This window comes from Aegilops tauschii, chromosome 1, assembly GCF_002575655.3.
Source record: "Aegilops tauschii subsp. strangulata cultivar AL8/78 chromosome 1, Aet v6.0, whole genome shotgun sequence".
Lineage (NCBI taxonomy): Eukaryota > Viridiplantae > Streptophyta > Magnoliopsida > Poales > Poaceae > Aegilops > Aegilops tauschii.
Genome location: NC_053035.3, coordinates 258,302,279 through 258,316,118, shown reverse-complemented (window position 1 = coordinate 258,316,118; position 13,840 = coordinate 258,302,279). Strand labels below are relative to the sequence as shown.

The following is a 13,840-nucleotide window of genomic DNA, read 5'->3' as shown; positions in this document are numbered from 1 at the left end:
AATATGATGTTAATTTTACCTGTTAAATATTTTTTAAATATTGTTATGAAAGCAAACTTATAATTTATAGCGCAAGATCCTCTTTTTTCATACCGGTGGCGATCCAGATTGCAAATAAACACCCCACTATAACCATATAGGAAAAAGAAAACATCAATAACTACACATGCATACCTCTAAAAAATGTCGCAGGGGAAAACAACAGATTTCTCATGCGAGAGTGAGAGAAAGCGAGAGAGAGAGAGAGAGGGGGAGAGAGAGACGCCTTAGGATTAACCATATTCAACACACGTTTTTTGTTCTTTTGTGTGAACACCGAGGTCATCGCCGGCAGGGTGAGAAGGAGGATAAGCGGCAACACAAATATGATGCCTCGCAAAAATAAAGGAGATGGACCTATTATGGTCTTGAGTGATGGTTGTTGAGTTAAGAGCGTGTGTTATGTTTTCTCTCCCGTTACAACGTACGGGCTCTTTTGCTAGTATGTGTGTATATATATATATATATATATATATATATATATACTAATAAACCAGCGATTGCGCCTGGTTGTACGTCGTCAGCATTTTTGCAGAAAAGCCCTTGCGTTTTATGTAATTTGACCCGCAGTCCTTCTAATAAGATAACCTGAACCCGTACAGGCCGAGGGAAAAGAAAAAAAATGCACGACGACCTTATCTCACGCATCTCCACCTCTAGCGCGCCTCCACCCCCTTCCACGCTGCCGCCCGCCGCTGGCCCCCGCCCCTCCGTCGCGCGCCGCCCCTGCCTGACACCGCCCCTCCGCCGTGCGCCGCCCCCGCCGGCCACCGCCCCTCCGCCAGGCGCCGCCCTCGTCGGCCACTGCCCCTCCGCCGTGCACCGCCACCACCGGGGACACTCGACGCCGACGCCACACCTTCCCCCAACTCCTCTCTCTCCTCCTCCTTTGCTGCACCGCTCTTCATCATCCGGCCAACTCCGTCGAAACGGACAGGCGGCGCTGGAGTTCGCCGAAATGGGCCGATGGGCGGTAAGAGGGCGGCGGCGGCGCGAGGAAGACTGACGGATTCAGGCGTGGCGTCGAGGGATCTTGCGTCTGGTGCGACAGCTTGCTACGATGGCGGCGGCTGGTGCCCTGCTCATCCAGAGAAAGAGAGAGATAGGGCGTGAGGGAGAGAGCAAAGAGAAGAAGAAAGGAGAAGGAGAAGGGGCGCAGGGTGAGGGAGGCGGGCAGGGCAGCGTGCTCCTGTTGAGGCGGCAGGGCTCGCTGCTGGCTGGTTCCTCGGGATCGAGCCTTGGCTTTCTCGAGGCGTGCGGTTGCCGGCAAGGGTAGCACATCTCGCTGGAGCACACGTTGTTCCTGCCCAGAGGCCTCGGATCGACCGGCTGGGCTCGGCGCTGCTGAGCAACGACGGTGGCGCGGGGGGGGGGGGGGGGGGGGGGGGGGGGGCGGGTTCAAGGGGATCATTGAGGACGCCAGCAGCAGCCTCTTCAAACTACGTGTAATTCCTGTACCATTGGCTTTATCGGTTATTTGTATGAGATTCACCCTGTTTGTGTCAAGGAAAGAGCTGGAAGGAGAGTACATTGACGAGGAGGGGAAGAATGGCTAGGCAGATTGCCCACAACTCTGCACAGGTGCAGCCAAACAAAGCCTAGCTGGACATCATTTGTCAAGGTTTGCACACAACTACACATTGAAAATTCTAGATGGGTTGATCCAGATCTTGGTGCTACTGCCTATCATCCATAGCATCTCCTCTTTTTACCACCAGCCACCACTACCACAATGGTACAGATCTCACCTGCAACTCCATGTCACTCCCTTGCCTTAATATCTTCTTATACTTGTTGTTTGTTTGGTCCATCATCAGTTCCTCACACAAATCAGGTTGTCCCACCGGCCTACAGAACTTGGATATTTGCTACGACAATCTGCCATGTGGTGCATTACTTGGTTGATGCCCATCGAGAGTTCAAGACTAATCCACACTAGACATTCTTGATTCTTTATTATTTGCATTATTTTCAGATCCATTACCTTCATGCATATCGTCATCTATGCAGCACATGCCAAAAAGCTCTGTCGACGTGGTGCGTATATAGTAATCTAACAAGGCAGCACACATGTATGCAAGCAGGTATGCATCAATGGACATATGCTCCCAATTATCTTCTCGCTCTGTACTACTTAGACCACACACAAGCACCCATTATAAGTGATTTTCTATGCATCTCGATTTCATCCCATATCAAAGATTTTTTATCTTAATTTTCTTATGTATAGCACATGCATATCAGAGAAGTCACATCCGCTTAATTATCATGTATCACAAAGTTAGGCAGTAGTAGAATAAGATCATACAGCTGCCTGTTATTTTAGATATTATCATGTATAGTAAGGTGCCGGTTTGCAGGAAATAAAGAACAATTGTGACACGAAAAGTTTGAACATAACCAACGCGGTTTTATCTTGCATTCATGAGACTCGCCTTTAACGTGTTATCTTTTCACACAGAGAGACATACAATACCATGAGGGCATCCTATAGACAAAAAGGACATTCAAGGAATTAAGAAACTGAATCGTCTCCGCAGAACAAACTGCAAGCTTTGAAATCATTGAAGTGTTGGTAATTCCGTAATCTCTTAACATAGGCTGCCACCATCATGCTTCTCAGGTAGGCTAATCCTTTTCTCCATCAAGTTGTTCATTACGTTCAAGACAGTGAGTAGCACACAACCTAAACAAATGCATAATATTGTCTGTTGATGTCCCCACCACGAAGGCCCGGAGACTCTGTTCATAATCACCTCTCGCCATATCCGGTGAGGATTATGGTCTAGGCAGAGCAGCGCATGATGTTGTAGTGTGTCTATTGTCAATGACACTGTCGTGATATTGTCCACTTTGTCCCGGTGGTTCGAAAGCGACGCAATGACATCATGTTTCTTCTCCTCAGTGAGTTTATTATTTTTCATAGACCTCATGGTATAAATATAAGTTCTTGATTCTTCTTCCACTCGATCATATTCATCTGCATCTACTTGGTTGAAATATATTTTTTCCCGAGTGAATACCTTGCTTGTGTATAACTGCTATGTAGGAGTAGAGTACCGAGGGCTGAGGAGGCAAGTGCTGGAGAGGGTGGCATGCATCAGGGTGAGAGGGAAGAAAGTGCTGGAGGATGTAAACATTTGGAGGAACATGTATAGAGTGGTTCTTTGTGGGGAAAATGTATAGAGTGGTTGGTGTATACGTCCTTTTTGTGATAATAATAAATGAAGTGCATTCTGGTGTTATGGTTGTGACTGAAGATGTTACCGGCAGAAGCAATTGCTACGTAAGTGTGAATAGCCTGGTGTGATGCCTCTTTTGATCCTGCTTTGTTTATTTTGCAAATCATTAATATATTTCCATCGCTTTTCTTCTTGCATGATTGCTCTAATCTCCAGTAGTTTTGTGTTGTTGATAATAAGTAGTTTATGCAATTGTGATCATGAAATTGTATTGAGCAGAATAGGGAAATGTTAGTATTTCATTAATGGGATAGATTATGCCTTAACTCGGTTCAAGATAGGTCTCAGATGTGATCATGGAATTTTACTTAGAAAAAATGTTATTTGTTTAATGGAATAGGTTATGCCTGAACTCTGCTCGATTATGCCGTAACTATGCTCGAGACAGGTCTCAACTCAAATATTTTGGAAAGAAAAATGAGTGCCACCTGAATTATAACTTCATAACACAACGTGTCTCATCCAAAATTGTGCCTATAAGGTGTTCGATCTGAAAACTACGTTCATGTATACAATGTGGTATAAAAGGCTAATGAAATCATCATATGAAAATGTTTGAGCATTTCTAAATTACATAGTACAATATTATCAATTTGTTTTTTTGCATTATTTCCCAGTTCTTTTGAGGTACTATTCCGCAATCCCACCTACCAGATAAATGAGGGGTTTTGCTTACTTAACGTGGTTGCCTGATTAACAAAGCCATGATTTTTGTTAGCTGTTTTTTTTTCACTACCTAGACAACAACTTTTGTTACTACCTACTCCCTTCATCTCAAATAAGTGACTCAACTTTATATTAGCCTTAGTACAAAGTTAGTACAAATTCAAGTCATTTATATTGGGACGGAGGGAGTACAATATATACTACTCCTCGATTACGTACAAGACACGCATCGTGTTGATGTTCTGAGGGCTAATGTTCATTTCTAGAGCAAAATAATCTCAGATTTCTAACTGAACTATAATCACATCTAGGTATGGTTGTAGAACAAAGAACATATTACACATAAATGTAACCCCTTCTAAATTGATGTAGAACAACTAAAATTTATGTCCCGTTGCAACGCATGGGCCCTCGTGGGAGGTTAAGCTGGGGAGGAGGGACTCCACCATGGCTAGTGTGACACAGGCCAACCAGAACCTGCCTTTTTTTTTAGAAAAGGAAGATGACCCCAGCCTCTGTATCTGGGCGATGCATACGGCCACTTTATTAATTATTCTTACAAGACTTTACAAAGTGATAAAAAAAGACTAAAGCCGCCGTCTAAGCAACAGACTGTCGCTACACCTATCCAGTTGATGAAGGGGCGCAGATAGTCTGGGCCTAATACCAAACAGACATCGCAGCCAAGCCTAACATCTAAGACCTGAGACCCCAACCTAGCCACTTGCCGGGTCTGGGGCACACACTGGTCCGGCGTGCTCTCAGAGGCCGCCGCCGCCAACTGCCACCGCTCCATCTTCAGAATCGTACTGATGCATCAAACTTGCTCGGTCTAGCTATCGTCGACGCCACCACGCCGCCCAACGGCACCTCCTCCCTGCGCGCAAACAGCTGAGCACGTCGCGGTCGCCACTGATACACCTCAGCGCCATGCTGCCAAATACCACCAGCCGACACAGCTTGAAGTCCTTAGAAGATCTGTCGTGTGTAGCACCTGCCGACCAGGCATGACAAAGCGTAGCACCTGTCGGTCAGGCATGACTTGACATCTCCACCGAAGCTCCGTGCAAGACGAAGCCGCTCCACCTCCTGCCTCTGACTTCCAGCGCTGCTCCACAAACGATGCTCCAAGAGAGAAACGACACCGCAGTGCCGCCATCGTCCGATCTGAAAAACCAGATCATAGGGTTTCCCCCGGAGCAGCACGAGTGGGTCGACAGTAGTTACAGAACGATGCCTTCATCAAGGTAACGGCGTAGAACGCCGCCATCGGCTCGGTTTTCACCGGCAACTATGTCTCCCCGACTCGCAGCCGGGACTAGATTACAGATCTCGAGATCCGATCATCCAGTGTCAGGTCGACCACCTCCGACCTAGGAGATGACCACCACCGCCATAATCCTCGTGATGCAATGCAGACCCGGAGTGCTTCAGCGAGCCGTCGCCAAATCCGATGAGATGCAGCTGTTTGAGGACGTAACGGCAGCCCGGGACGCGCCCCGGCCGCCGCTGCCGCCATCTCGTACTACTCACGCCGGCTGCAGCCAAACCCCCCGTCGCGCCCCGGCCGCCGCTGCCCACCATCCTCGTCGGGAGGGAGATCCAAATCAGGCCACCGCAGCCTCAGATCTCAGGATGCGAGAGGAGGTCTGCCGCCGCCGCGCCACGGGGCCTTCGCCCAGCGACGTTGCCGGCGGCGGCGGAGGAAGGGGGTGCACGGGGAGTCGAGGGGAGATCGGGATGTGGCCGCCCGGTGCGACCCGGCGGCGGCCGCACGGGGTCGGGCGGAGGAGTCGGGGTCGGGAGGTGCCCTCCCGAAGGGCCAGATGCATCGACCAGAACCTGCCTGCGCCGTTCTTGGGCGTCGCCGGCCTCAACGCCAGCTTCGTCGGCAAGGGGTTCAACCTGACCGACATGGTCGCCCTCTCTGGCGGCCACACCATCGGGATGGCGCAGTGCCAGAACTTCAGGGGCAGGCTCTACAACGAGTCCAACATCAACACGACCTACGCGACCAAGCTCAAGCTCAACTGCCCCCAGTCCGGCGGCAACACCAACCTGGCCCCGCTCGACGACGACACAACGATCCCCCCGAACCCGGACTTGTTCAACAACGACTACTTCATCAACCTCCAGTCCGAGAAGGGCCTCCTTCACTCCGAACAGGTGCTGTACAACGCCACCGCAGCCGCCGGTGCCACCGAGGACATCGTTAAGGCCTTCGCTTCTAGCCAGGCCGCCTTCTTTAGCGCCTTCGCCTCCGCCATGGCGAAGATGGCCAACCTCAGCCCGTTGACTGGCTCTCAGGGCCAGGTCAGGAGCGTGTGCTCCATCCCCAACTAATTAAGAATCACCATTTAATTTGCACCCAAATGACAGCGTGCGTGCACCAACAAACCTGCTGCTTTGAGAGTCGAACCGTACTTTTGCTGCACAATGAACCATGTCCTTTCAGCCCCTTGCGGTGCCACCTATATATTCCATTATTTGTAGTCGCACATTGTATTTTTTTATCCCAACATTCTTCTATATGTTTCTCTTCTATTCTGCAAATTATTCATAGCATATTCACAAATGATAGTATTTTTTGTATGAGATATTGGTTGATCTTATTTTTATGATTTCATAAGTTTCAAGCAACAAATCATGTCAAGTTTCCCAAAGTTTAAATTTTTTTTTACAGAAAAGGCTAGAGCCTGACTTTATAAATAAAGCCACCAGGCAGAGTTAACAACGTAGCCACGACGCAAAACATAACCAATCAGAGAGTTTCAACGCCCAAAACGCAAGTATTAGAAAGCAAACGTACATGACTCCCAGGCCACTACACGGCGCGGAGGCCGGAGGCTAAGAAAGAGACGATAGTAGGGCCACCAACTCCTAGCCGCCAGATTGTAACTCCAGAAGGGAAGTGGTTGTAGCCCAAATCTTGATAGATATAGCATCTAAATCTTACTTTTTTATTGAACGGGGTTGTTCTTCCACTCGATAAGATAGAAAGTAAGAGGTTAATTGTTTGAAAGTTTCTCGAGACGTGTCGTGTATGTATGGAGTGTAGATCTTGTTACACGCATAGCGGGTTGTTTAGTGGTGTGTGTGCGTGCGTGCGTGTGGGGTGTGTGTTATACGTCTGTTCTGGTTTACAACCTGTATCCATGTAATTGAGGCTCAAAATAATTAATAGTTTTAGCCAGATTCATGACAGGGGTCGTCCTATTTCTATGTTGTTGGCGCATTTTTATGGCACATCATAACCTTGCTATATTAAACTTGCGTCAAAAGAGACCCACGGAGGATTAGGTCATGAGTACATATTTTATGCAAACTGAATGACAAGATTACAAGGCTAGATTATTTGATGCAATATTTGGCATGCCAATTGTTGACAAGTATAAAGAATTGGCTCAAACCAAATACCAGACACATTTTTGGACAAAGGGTGAATTTTATTGGCTCAAAAAGGAGCATAAAGACGATACAAACCCAAAGAGCACACATCTGGCCTCTGCATAATTAGGATGCACACAGTCAACACCAACGCATACACTCAAAAACATGGCGGCAAATAGTAAAGTCATATGAGACCAAAATAATGCATAGCCGAGGAAAAAAGAAAAACCAAAAGTGATCAGATCTAAGATCGACAAACTACAATAAACACCATATCCGCACTAATCATATCATGACATCACCCAGACAAGGAAATTCTTCAACTGCAACGCCTTGAAGAATATCATCGCCGTCATCGGATCTAACTACCAATGTCAGAATCTAGGTTTTCACCCTGAAGATTTAATCAGAGCATATTAGAGCAATGCCTTCCACTAGGTAACGTCGTAAAAAAAAACATCGCCATTGCCAGGTATAACCAGCTCGTATCATACCTAGGCTTTCACCCCACACCTTGCAACCGGGTGCTCGAGTAGCACCACCATCGAAGTCATACAAGTGTTGTTGCCACCACTTTTTTACGATCCAAGCAGCTACATGCGATGCAACCGCCGCCACTGCACAACCATTCTTGTGTGTCAAGTTGTCACCCATAATTTGCACCTCACTGCCGAAGTCAACCACTGAATATTGAGATGAACACTCTCGAAGATCTTGCAATGACCACCGCCTTCGTGGAGTTGTAGGAGGTCGCTCCACCAAAGTGTGTAGTCACCCTCACTCGGCCAATCGAATCTGAATCACCACCACCAAGCCGTGGATCATAGCGCCGCCAGCGGTCGCCAACAAATCAATGGTTGCCGGCCGCAAACCTTCATGGGATCGCGATGCCTATTAACCATGCCCGTGTAAGATGTCATAGATGACAATGCCCGTCGTTACATCCGTGTGCGGGCCATGGCGATAACTGTAGCGAGGAGACGCCGCGCTTTAGGATCAAGTGTGTCGTGAAGAGCCCACAAGGGCCATCAGACGGCTCCATGCACCAAGATCCAAGAGTTGCCTGGTGAGCCACCGTACATCAGCGTAAGCATGCAACTCGTTCCTTTATACCTGCTTGACACATGCTAACGTAATGCCTTGTCCAGCCAAGATCTAGATGTCCCTAGTCCATTGGCCGCCAGAGGAGACACCGCACGAGAACCTATGATGTGGGGCCGCTGATCGACCACTTGATCCGGAGGGAAGACCCCGACAAGATCACAGGTCGATGTGCAGCACACACCGCCGGCGGCGCCAGCCAACCGCGCAGCACATCTCATGACATCACCTAGACGATGAGGACACGAGGTTGTTCAACATCAACACCTTGAAAAATAACCTTACCTTCACCGGAGCAAACCACCAAGACTAGAATCTAGGTTTTCACCCTAAATATTCAGTCGGAGGCTCAGAGCATATCCGAGACATGCCTTCAACAAAGTAACAGCGTAAAAAAATCATTGCCAATGCCAGATATAACCAGCTCGTGTCAGACCTACTCTTTGACCCCGGACCTAGCCATGCCCTAGTTTTCGTAGGATAGTTTTGAGTTTAAAGGATTTGAAATGGTTTGAATTTGGGCTAATTCATACCATATTTAAATCCTGGGTTTAAAAATAAAAATAGAAAATAAAGGAAAAAAGAAAAGCACGAACGCTGGAGGTGAGTCGCCACCAGATCCATGGTTCTCGGCCACGAACCTTCATATTGAATGATGGAGGCCAGTCGTGACTGCATGTCGCACGTAGGCTAGAACACTTTCACACAGGTCTTGCATACATAATGAGTGATCCTATTACACGTTCCATACCCAAGCGCAACAAGCCAAAGTGCATGCTATCGGGAGGCACTATGGTTGGTCCATATACAGAGGTTGATTGGCCCGAAAAGTTAGCTGCCGCAAGGCTCCTGCAAGGCGGACGGCCTGAAAACTTGTCCGAGACCAAGCGAAGCTACCTAATTGTCGCCTAAAATGATTAATTCTGGCCTACTTGATGCCTAATATGTTCTTTGAAAGATAAGATGAAGTTGAGTGCACTTCATTATCTTTATGAAGTTTTTCTTCAAAAATCGTGAATCTAAAAATTGTTATGAAGTGTTAGAAGAATAATTTTATGAAGTGATCCATAATAGTTCCTTGAATAAAAAGTATGATTGCAATGTTATTAGTATGTCTACTATAAATATCAATAATGTTAATGATATGCAAAGCTATAAGCTTAGGGATGATGAGTTTGATGAGCATGATATTTTTATCCCCCTACTAATGAAGAAGTTATAAAGAAAAAAAATATGATAATCTCTATGATTCAAGTGATGAAGATGACAAACTTGATATTGCTTTTTATGATGACACTATGTTTGTAGGCACTATTGAATATGATTTTAGTATGCCTACTACTTACTATAATGATCATGATTGGGATGATAATTATGATACTTTTTGTGATCTTGAAAATTTATTTGAGCTTCATGATGAATATGCTATTGGTAAATTTTTTTTGCAAACCTATTGTAAGTGGCTTTGAAAGAGCGTAAACTTTAGGTAAAAAGAATCCCATTATTTTGGAGAACATTCAATCTTATGAAATTTTTGATAGAAGTGGGTTTGGACAGGTCATAAATTTAGTGGATGTTAATCCCACTATCTTGGAAGATTACAAACTTTTTATGCATGTGAAGGTCATAAATAGAATGCTTTACATGATAGCTATATTATTGAATTTGATTATGATCCTCAATGTAAATATTTTGAGAGAGGCAAATATGGTTATATAAATTTTCATGTTACTCAGTTACCTCTCTTTGTGATAGAATTTTCAATGTTTCGTTCTCCTTCCTTGCATATGTTAAATATTTATTTGTCGAGAAACATAGTAGAAAACAAAAAAATCCGCACCTATGCATAATTAGGATCAATATGAAGATGCATAACGGGTTGAGATCACGATCGTTACCATCACCGAGTTGCAGCTGAAGAAGATTGTGTTAGTGTAGATTGTACTTGAAGTCCTTCGAACCATCGATGAACTGAAGGAAATATGCCCTAGAGGCAATAATAAAGTTATTATTTATTTCCTTATTTCATGATAAATGTTTATTATTCATGCTAGAATTGTATTAACCGGAAACATGATACATGTGTGAATACATAGACAAATAGAGTGTCACTAGTATGCCTCTACTTGACTAGCTCGTTGATCAAAGATGGTTATGTTTCCTAGCCATAGACATGAGTTGTCATTTGATTAACGGGATCACATCATTAGGAGAATGATGTGATTGACTTGACCCATTTCGTTAGCTTAGCACCCGATCGTTTAGTATGTTGCTATTGCTTTCTTCATGACTTATACATGTTCCTATGACTATGAGATTATGCAACTCCCATTTACCGGAGGAACACTTTGTGTGCTACCAAACGTCAGAACGTAACTGGGTGATTATAAAGGTGCTCTACAGGTGTCTCCAAAGTTACTTGTTGGGTTGGCGTATTTCGAGATTAGGATTTGTCACTCCGATTGTTGGAGAGGTATCTCTAGGCCCACTCGGTAATGCACATCACTATAAGCCTTGCAAGCATTGCAACTAATGAGTTAGTTGCGGGATGATGTATTACAGAACGAGTAAAGAGACTTGCCGGTAACGATATTGAACTAGGTATTGAGATACCGACGATCGAATCTCGGGCAAGTAACATACCAATGACAAAGGGAACAACGTATGTTGTTATGCGGTCTGACCGATAAAGATCTTCGTAGAATATGTGGGAGCCAATATGAGCATCCAGGTTCCGCTATTGGTTATTGACCGGAGATGTGTCTCGGTCATGCTACATAGTTCTCGAACCCGTAGGGTCCGCACGCTGAACGTTTCGATGACAGTTATATTATGAGTTTATATGTTTTGATGTACCGAAGGTTGTTCGGAGTCCCGGATGTGATCACGGATATGACGAGGAGTCACGAAATGGTCGAGACATGAAGATTGATATATTGGAAGCTTATGTTTGGATATCAGAAGTGTTCCGGGTGAAATCGGGATTTTACCGGAGTACCGGGAGGTTACCGGAACCCCCGGGGAGGTTTATGGGCCATAGTGGGCCTTAGTGGAAGAGAGGAGAGGCGGCCAGGGCAAGGGCCGCGCGCCCCTCCCCCTAGTCCGAATAGGACAAGGAGAGGGGGGCGGCGCCCCCCCCCCCGTTTCCTTCTTCTCCTCCACCTCTTTCCCCCAAGTGCTAATCCAACTAGGAAAAGGGAGGGAGTCCTACTCCCGGTGGGAGTAGGACTCCTCCTGGCCGGCCGCACCCCCCCTTGCTCCTTTATATACGGGGGCAGGGGGGCACCCTAGAAACACAACAATTGATCGTTTGATCTTTTAGCCGTGTGCGGTGCCCCCCTCCACCATAGTCCACCTCGATAATACTGTAGCGGTGCTTAGGCGAAGCCCTGCGTCGGTAGAACATCATCATCGTCACCACGCCGTCGTGCTGACGAAACTCTCCCTCAACACTCGGCTGGATCGGAGTTCAAGGGACGTCATCGGGCTGAGCGTGTGCTGAACTCGGAGGTGCCGTGCGTTCGGTACTTGATCGGTCGGATCGTGAATACATACGACTACATCAACCGCGTTGTGCTAACGCTTCCGCTTTCGGTCTACGAGGGTACGTGGACAACACTCTCCCCTCTCGTTGCTATGCATCACCATGATCTTGCGTGTGCGTAGGAATTTTTTTGAAATTACTACGTTCCCCAACAGTGGCATCCAAGCCTGGTTTTATGCGTAGATGTCATATGCACGAGTAGAACACAAGTGAGTTGTGGGCGATATAAGTCATACTGGTTACCAGCATGTCATACTTTGGTTCGGCGGTATTGTTGGATGAAGCAGCCTGGACCAACATTACGCGTACGCTTACGCGAGACTGGTTCTACCGGCGTGCTGTACACATAGGTGGCTGGCGGGTGTCAGTTTCTCCAACTTTAGTTGAACTGAGTGTGGCTACGACCGGTCCTTGCGAAGGTTAAAACAGCACCAACTTGACAAACTATCATTGTGATTTTGATGCGTAGGTAAGAACGGTTCTTGCTAAGCCCGTAGCAGCCACGTAAAATTTGCAACAACAAAGTATAGGACGTCTAACTTGTTTTTGCAGGGCATGTTGTGATGTGATATGGTCAAGACACGATGCTAAATTTTATTGTATGAGATGATCATGTTTTGTAACCGAGTTATCGGCAACCGGCAGGAGCCATATGGTTGTCGTTCTATTGTATGCAATGCAATCGCCCTGTAATGCTTTACTTTATCACTAAGCGGTAGCGATAGTCGTGGAAGCATAAGATTGGCGAGACGACAACGATGCTACGATGGAGATCAAGGTGTCGCGCCGGTGACGATGGTGATCATGACGGTGCATCGGAGATGGAGATCACAAGCACAAGATGATGATGGCCATATCATATCACTTATATTGATTGCATGTGATGTTTATCTTTTATGCATCTTATCTTGCTTTGATTGACGGTAGCATTATAAGATGATCCCTCACTAAATTATCAAAGTATAAGTGTTCTCCCTGAGTATGCACCGTTGCGAAAGTTCTTCGTGCTGAGACACCATGTGATGATCGGGTGTGATAGGCTCTACGTTCAAATACAACGGGTGCAAAACAGTTGCACACGCGGAATACTCAGGTTAAACTTGACGAGCCTAGCATATAACAGATTTGGCCTCGGGACACGGAGACCGAAAGGTCGAGCGTGAATCATATAGTAGATATGATCAACATAGTGATGTTTACCATTGAAACTACTCCATCTCACGTGATGATCGGACATGGTTTAGTTGATTTGGATCACGTGATCACTTAGAGGATTAGAGGGATGTCTATCTAAGTGGGAGTTCTTAAGTAATATGATTAATTGAACTTAAATTTATCATGAACTTAGTACCTGATAGTATCTTGCTTGTAGATAGATGGCCCGTGCTGTTGTTCCGTTGAATTTTAATGCGTTCCTTGAGAAAGCAAAGTTGAAAGATGATGGTAGCAATTACACGGACTGGGTCCGTAACTTGAGGATTATCCTCATTGCTGCACATAAGAATTACGTCCTGGAAGCACCGCTGGGTGCCATGCCTGCTGCTGATGCAACTGACGACGTTAAGAATGTCTGGCAGAGCAAAGCTGATGACTACTCGATAGTTCAATGTGCCATGCTTTACGGCTTAGAACCGGGACTTCAACGATGTTTTGAACGTCATGGAGCATATGAGATGTTCCAGGAGTTGAAGTTAATATTTCAAGCAAATGCCCGGATTGAGAGATATGAAGTCTCCAATAAGTTCTACAGCTGCAAGATGGAGGAGAATAGTTCTGTCAGTGAGCATATACTCAAAATGTCTGGGTATAATAATCACTTGATTCAACTGGGAGTTAATCTTCCGGATGATAGCGTCAT

General features: G+C 46.1%; 1 protein-coding gene across 15 annotated transcripts; it reads left to right on the top strand.

Annotated features, from left to right (window-relative positions):
- The first annotated feature begins 646 nt into the window (after window positions 1–646).
- On the top strand, window positions 647–6,591 carry LOC109746685 (peroxidase-like). 15 transcript variants are annotated; one of them, XM_073495857.1, is made up of 5 exons: window positions 647–1,774; window positions 1,857–2,123; window positions 2,501–2,662; window positions 2,771–2,943; window positions 3,089–6,591. In XM_073495857.1, exon 5 carries the CDS (start codon window positions 5,328–5,330, stop codon window positions 6,288–6,290), a length of 963 nt encoding a protein of 320 aa, XP_073351958.1. In that variant the 5' UTR covers window positions 647–1,774; window positions 1,857–2,123; window positions 2,501–2,662; window positions 2,771–2,943; window positions 3,089–5,327; the 3' UTR covers window positions 6,291–6,591. The 15 variants fall into 15 exon arrangements, with proteins under 15 accessions (XP_073351958.1, XP_073351947.1, XP_073351941.1 ...); XM_073495868.1 differs by having other exon boundaries at window positions 654–1,660; window positions 2,050–2,123; XM_073495865.1 differs by having other exon boundaries at window positions 666–1,774; window positions 2,771–2,973.
- The last annotated feature ends 7,249 nt before the right edge of the window (window positions 6,592–13,840 follow it).